Source organism: Pongo pygmaeus, chromosome 2 (assembly GCF_028885625.2).
Source record: "Pongo pygmaeus isolate AG05252 chromosome 2, NHGRI_mPonPyg2-v2.0_pri, whole genome shotgun sequence".
NCBI lineage: Eukaryota > Metazoa > Chordata > Mammalia > Primates > Hominidae > Pongo > Pongo pygmaeus.
In genome coordinates, this window is record NC_085930.1 from 13,940,121 (window position 1) to 13,947,421 (window position 7,301).

The 7,301-nt window shown below is 39.3% G+C and overlaps 1 protein-coding gene and 1 long non-coding RNA gene across 7 annotated transcripts in view; both read left to right on the forward strand.

Annotated features, from left to right (window-relative positions):
• GBE1 (1,4-alpha-glucan branching enzyme 1) overlaps positions 1 to 7,301 on the forward strand; it is a 278,483-nt gene that overhangs the window by 185,306 nt on the left and 85,876 nt on the right. For all 6 annotated transcript variants that reach the window (XR_010125659.1, XR_010125660.1, XR_010125661.1 and 3 more), the window contains exon 12: positions 531 to 702. Coding sequence is in view for 1 of the 6 variants with exons in the window: in XM_054483743.2 (XP_054339718.1) it covers positions 531 to 702 (172 nt within the window). In the remaining 5 variants the exon portion in view is untranslated. The remainder of the gene's footprint in view (positions 1 to 530; positions 703 to 7,301) is intronic.
• LOC134739145 (uncharacterized) overlaps positions 6,373 to 7,301 on the forward strand; it is a 37,972-nt gene continuing 37,043 nt past the window's right edge. The window contains exon 1 of the long non-coding RNA XR_010125664.1: positions 6,373 to 6,469. This is a non-coding gene — a long non-coding RNA (uncharacterized LOC134739145). The remainder of the gene's footprint in view (positions 6,470 to 7,301) is intronic.

Sequence of the window (7,301 nt, forward strand, 5' to 3'; positions counted from 1 at the left end):
TAAAAGTTCTCAACTTATTTTCTCTGCTGAGGGCAGGAAGGAACTATTGTGATATATTTATACACATACAATATTATATATTACTCATATATATGAGCAAAATAATATATATATTATGTATATCAATGATTTTTCAGAAACTTCTTTCAAAGCAAATAAAATCATTATATACAATCTATTTTAAAAATCTATGTAATATTCTCAATATTATAATAAATGTTTCAGAAAATGTGAGGTGTCAGCTCACATATAACAGATATTAGGTACCTTATCATGAATCTTTCACCAACCTATTTTAAAAATAAAAATCAGTCCAGTCCTGAAAACAAATGTGTTGATGTCTAACATATTTTACCAGCTTACCTTGAGCCTAGAAAATCACCAGTGGAAAATACCTGAAATTAATATTAATCTACACAACTCTTCTACGATGTTTCCTAATATTTGTAACCATGTGTTGTTCTATTGTAAATCACAACTACTTAGCACTTTCTTTTTTTCATTTATCTCCATTACTTTTATTTCTGTAGGCATTGGTTGGGGATAAGTCGCTGGCATTTTGGTTGATGGATGCCGAAATGTATACAAACATGAGTGTCCTGACTCCTTTTACTCCAGTTATTGATCGTGGAATACAGCTTCATAAAATGATTCGACTCATTACGCATGGGCTTGGTGGAGAAGGCTATCTCAATTTCATGGGTAAGTGTGAGTTAAGCACATATCCAATTTGTGTTTAAAATGTTAACTTATAATGACATAAATCATGTAGAATATTTTGATTTGGCTTTTCAGATTTAGAATATAAAATTACAACTATTTATTTCATATACTGTCGTGTAAATTGCAAAAATAAAATTAAATCACTATAAGGTTATTGTTATATTAATATATGATACAAAAGTATAGTCTAAAAGCTGATATTTAATTGAATATTGCTGTCAAGTGGGCTTACCTGTTTTTAACATCCAGAATTATGATTCTGAACTTAATCATTCTGAGTTAATTTTATTGTTATAGTATTTGCACATTAAATCCAAGAAAGATATAATTATCATATTATAACATGGCAAGCTGGTATTATTGGTCTTCTTTTAGATAATTTTATATCAGTATACTTGGGTTATAAATGTGTAAATTTAGGTTCAGAGATATTGTGATGGACAAAAAGAAATTTATTTATTTATTTTTTTGCAAAGATTTATTTATTGAGGACTATGATCTGTAAAGAAGCGTTCAGAAAACAAAAAAAATTATGTTACTAAAATGTAGATAGGAAAACATTTTTAGTTAGAAAAACATAGATTTTGTAGTTAGGTATAGGATCTGATACTGGATCTAGTACTTACATTTCTGTGGCAAGTTCATTACATTTTATTTTATTTTATTTATTTATTATTATTATTATTATTATTATACTTTAGGTTTTATAGTACATGTGCGCAATGTGCAGGTAAGTTACATATGTATACATGTGCCATGCTGGTGCGCTGCACCCACTAACTCGTCATCTAGCATTAGGTATACCTCCCAATGCTATCCCTCCCCCCTCCCCCCACCCCACAACAGTCCCTGAAGTGTGATGTTCCCCTTCCTGTGTCCATGTGTTCTCATTGTTCAATTCCCACCTATGAGTGAGAATATGCAGTGTTTGGTTTTTTGTTCTTGCAATAGTTTACTGAGAATGATGATTTCCAATTTCATCCATGTCCCTACAAAGGACATGAACTCATCATTTTTTATGGCTGCATAGTATTCCATGGTGTATATGTGCCACATTTTCTTAATCCAGTCTATCATTGTTGGACATTTGGGTTGGTTCCAAGTCTTTGCTATTGTGACTAATGCCACAATAAACATACGTGTGCATGTGTCTTTATAGCAGCATGATTTATAGTCCTTTGGGTATATACCCAGTAATGGGATGGCTGGGTCGAATGGAATTTCTAGTTCTAGATCCCTGAGGAATCGCCACAGTGACTTCCACAAGGGTTGAACTAGTTTACAGTCCCCCCAACAGTGTAAAAGTGTTCCTATTTCTCCACATCCTCTCCAGCACCTGTTGTTTCCTGACTTTTTAATGATTGCCATTCTAACTGGTGTGAGATGGTATCTCATTGTGGTTTTGATGTGCATTTCTCTGATGGCCAGTGATGGTGAGCATTTTTTCATGTGTTTTTTGGCTGCATAAATGTCTTCTTTTGAGAAGTGTCTGTTCATGTCCTTCACCCACTTTTTGATGGGGTTGTTTTTTTCTTGTAAATTTGTTGGAGTTCATTGTAGATTCTGGATATTAGCCCTTTGTCAGAAGAGTAGGTTGCGAAAATTTTCTCCCATTTTGTAGGTTGCCTGTTCACTCTGATGGTAGTTTCTTTTGCTGTGCAGAAGCTCTTGAGTTTAATTAGATCCCATTTGTCAATTTTGGCTTTTGTTGCCATTGCTTTTGGTGTTTTAGACATGAAGTCCTTGCCCATGCCTATGTCCTGAATGGTAATGCCTAGGTTTTCTTCTAGGGTTTTTATGGTTTTAGGTCTAACATTTAAGTCTTTAATCCATCTTGAATTGATTTTTGTATAAGGTGTAAGGAAGGGATCCAGTTTCAGCTTTCTACATATGGCTAGCCAGTTTTCCCAGCACCATTTATTAAATAGGGAATCCTTTCCCCATTGTTTGTTTTTCTCAGGTTTGTCAAAGATCAGATCGCTGTAGATATGTGGCATTATTTCTGATGGCTCTGTTCTGTTCCATTGATCTATATCTCTGTTTTGGTACCAGTACCATGCTGTTTTGGTTACTGTAGCCTTGTAGTATAGTTTGAAGTCAGGTAGCGTGATGCTTCCAGCTTTGTTCTTTTGGCTTAGGATTGACTTGGCAATGCGGGCTCTTTTTTGGTTCCATGTGAACTTTAAAGTAGTTTTTTCCAATTCTGTGAAGAAAGTCATTGGTAGCTTCATGGGGATGGCATTGAATCTGTAAATTACCTTGGGAAGGATGGCCATTTTCATGATATTGATTCTTCCTACCCATGAGCATGGAATGTTCTTCCATTTGTTTGTATCCTCTTTTATTTCCTTGAGCAGTGGTTTGTAGTTCTCCTTGAAGAGGTCCTTCACATCCCTTGTAAGTTGGATTCCTAGGTATTTTATTCTCTTTGAAACAATTGTGAATGGGAGTTCACTCATGATTTGGCTCTCTGTTTGTCTGTTATTGATGTATAAGAATGCTTGTGCTTTTTGTACATTGATTTTGTATCCTGAGACTTTGCTGAAGTTGCTTATCAGCTGAAGGAGATTTTGGGCTGAGACAATGGGGTTTTCTAGATATACAATCATGTCATCTGCAAACAGGGACAATTTGACTTCCTCTTTTCCTAATTGAATACCCTTTATTTCCTTCTCCTGCCTAATTGCCCTGGCCAGAACTTCCAACACTATGTTGAATAGAAGTGGTGAGAGAGGGCATCCCTGTCTTGTGCCAGTTTTCAAAGGGAATGCTTCCAGTTTTTGCCCATTCAGTATGATATTGGCTGTGGGTTTGTCATAGATAGCTCTTATAATTTTGAGATACGTCCCATCAATACCTAATTTATTGAGAGTTTTTAGCATGAAGGGTTGTTGAATTTTGTCAAAGGCCTTTTCTGCATCTATTGAGATAATCATGTGTTTTTTGTCTTTGGTTCTGTTTATATGCTGGATTACATTTATTGATTTGCGTATATTGAACCAGCCTTGCATCCCAGGGATGAAGCCCACTTGATCATGGTGGATAAGCTTTTTGATGTGCTGCTGGATTCTGTTTGCCAGTATTTTATTGAGGATTTTTGCATCAATGTTCATCAAGGATATTGGTCTAAAATTGCCTTTTTTTGTTGTGTCTCTGCCAGGCTTTGGTATCAGGATGATGCTGGCCTCATAAAATGAGTTAGGGAGGATTCCCTCTTTTTCTATTGATTGGAATAGTTTCAGAAGGAATGGTACCAGTTCCTCCTTGTACCTCTGGTAGAATTCGGCTGTGAATCCATCTGGTCCTGGACTTTTTTTGGTTGGTAAGCTATTGATTATTGCCACAATTTCAGCTCCTGTTATTGGTCTATTCAGAGATTCAACTTCTTCCTGGTTTAGTCTTGGGAGGGTGTATGTGTTGAGGAATTTATCCATTTCTTCTAGATTTTCTAGTTTATTTGCGTAGAGGTGTTTGTAGTATTCTCTGATAGTAGTTTGTATTTCTGTGGGATCGGTGGTGATATCCCCTTTATCATTTTTTATTGCATCTATTTGATTCTTCTCTCTTTTTTGCTTTATTAATCTTGCTAGCAGTCTATCAATTTTGTTGATCCTTTCAAAAAACCAGCTCCTGGATTCATTAATTTTTTGAAGGGTTTTTTGTGTCTCTATTTCCTTCAGTTCTGCTCTGATTTTAGTTATTTCTTGCCTTCTGCTAGCTTTTGAATGTGTTTGCTCTTGCTTTTCTAGTTCTTTTAATTGTGATGTTAGGGTGTCAATTTTGGATCTTTCCTGCTTTCTCTTGTGGGCATTTAGTGCTATAAATTTCCCTCTACACACTGCTTTGAATGCATCCCAGAGATTCTGGTATGTTGTGTCTTGGTTCTCGTTGGTTTCAAAGAACATCTTTATTTCTGCCTTCATTTCGTTATGTACCCAGTAGTCACTCAGGAGCAGGTTGTTCAGTTTCCATGTAGTTGAGCAGTTTTGAGTGAGATTCTTAATCCTGAGTTCTAGCTTGATTGCACTGTGATCTGAGAGATAGTTTGTTATAATTTCTGTTCTTTTACATTTATTGAGGAGAGCTTTACTTCCAAGTATGTGGTCAATTTTGGAACAAGTGTGGTGTGGTGCTGAAAAAAATGTATATTCTGTTGATTTGGGGTGGAGAGTTCTGTAGATGTCTATTAGGTCCGCTTGGTGCAGAGCTGAGTTCAATTCCTGGGTATCCTTGTTGACTTTCTGTCTCATTGATCTGTCTGATGTTGACAGTGGGGTGTTAAAGTCTCCCATTATTAATGTGTGGGAGTCTAAGTCTCTTTGTAGGTCACTCAGGACTTGCTTTATGAATCTGGGTGCTCCTGTATTGGGTGCATATATATTTAGGATAGTTAGCTCTTCTTGTTGAATTAATCCCTTTACCATTATGTAATGGCCTTCTTTGTCTCTTTTGATCTTTGTTGGTTTAAAGTCTGTTTTATCGGAGACTAGGATTGCAACCCCTGCCTTTGTTTGTTTTCCATTTGTTTGGTAGATCTTCCTCCATCCTTTTATTTTGAGCCTATGTGTCTCTGCACATGAGATGGGTTTCCTGAATACAGCACACTGATGGGTCTTGAGTCTTTATCCAATTTGCCAGTCTGTGTCTTTTAATTGGAGCATTTAGTCCATTTACATTTAAAGTTAATATTGTTATGTGTGAATTTGATCCTGTCATTATGATGTTAGCTGGTTATTTTGCTCGTTAGTTGATGCAGTCTCTTCCTAGTCTCGATGTTCTTTACATTTTGGCATGATTTTGCAGTGGCTGGTACCGGTTGTGCCTTTCCATGTTTAGCACTTCCTTCAGGAGCTCTTTTAGGGCAGGCCTGGTGGTGACAAAATCTCTCAGTATTTGCTTGTCTGTAAAGTATTTTATTTCTCCTTCACTTATGAAGCTTAGTTTGGCTGGATATGAAATTCTGGGTTGAAAATTCTTTTCTTTAAGAATGTTGAATATTGGCCCCCACTCTCTTCTGGCTTGTAGGGTTTCTGCCGAGAGATCCGCTGTTAGTCTGATGGGCTTCCCTTTGTGGGTAAGCTGACCTTTCTCTCTGGCTGCCCTTAACATTTTTTCCTTCATTTCAACTTTGGTGAATCTGACAATTATGTGTCTGGGAGTTGCTCTTCTCGAGGAGTATCTTTGTGGCGTTCTCTGTATTTCCTGAATCTGAATGTTGGCCTGCCTTGCTAGATTGGGGAAGTTCTCCTGGATAATATCCTGCAGAGTGTTTTCCAACTTGTTTCCATTCTCCCCGTCACTTTCAGATACACCAATCAGACGTAGATTTGGTCTTTTCACATAGTCCCACATTTCTTGGAGGCTTTGCTCGTTTCTTTTTATTCTTTTTTCTCTAAACTTCCCTTCTTGCTTCATTTCATTCATTTCATCTTCCAGGGCTGATACCCTTTCTTCCATTTGATCGCATCGGCTCCTGAGGCTTCTGCATTCTTCACGTAGTTCTCGAGCCTTGGTTTTCAGCTCCATCAGCTCCTTCAAGCACTTCTCTGTAGTGGTTATTCTAGTTATACATTCTTCTAAATTTTTTTCAAAGTTTTCAACTTCTTTGCCTTTGGTTTGAATATCCTCCCGTAGCTCGGAGTAATTTGATGGTCTGAAGCCTTCTTCTCTCAGCTCGTCAAGGTCATTCTCCGTCCAGCTTTGATCCGTTGCTGGTGAGGAACTGCGTTTCTTTGGAGGAGGAGAGGTACTCTGCTTTTTAGAGTTTCCAGTTTTTCTGCTCTGTTTTTCCCCCATCTTTGTGGTTTTATCTACTTTTGGTCTTTGATGATGGTGATGTACAGATGGGTTTTTGGTGTGGATGTCCTTTCTGTTTGTTAGTTTTCCTTCTAACAGACAGGACCCTCAGCTGCAGGTCTGTTGGAGTACCTGGCCGGCCGTGTGAGGTGTCAGTCTGCCCCTGCTGGGGGGTGCCTCCCAGTTAGGCTGCTCGGGGGTCAGGGGTCAGGGACCCACTTGAGGAGGCAGTCTGACCGTTCTCAGATCTCCAGCTGCGTGCTGGGAGAACCACTGCTCTCCTCAAAGCTGTCAGACACGGACATTTAAGTCTGCAGAAGTTACTGCTGTCTTTTTGTCTGTGCCCTGCCCCCAGAGGTGGAGCCTACAGAGGCAGGCAGGCCTCCTTGAGCTGTGGTGGGCTCCACCCAGTTCAAGCTTCCAGGCTGCTTTGTTTACCTAAGCGAGCCTGGGCAATGGCGGGCGCCCCTCCCCCAGCCTCGCTGCCGACTTGCTGTTTGATCTCAGACTGCTGTGCTAGCAATCAGCGAGACTCCGTGGGCGCAGGACCCTCTGAGCCAGGTGCGGGCTATACTCTCCTGGGGCACCGTTTCCTAAGCCCGTCGGAAAAGCACAGTATTCGGGTGGGAGTGGCCCGACTTTCCAGGTGCCGTCTGTCACCCCTGGAAAGGGAACTCCCTGACCCCTTGAGCCTCCCGAGTGAGGCAATGCCTCGCCCCTGCTTCGGCTGGCGCATGGTGCACTCAGCCACTGACCTGCGCCCACTGTCTGGCACTCCCTAG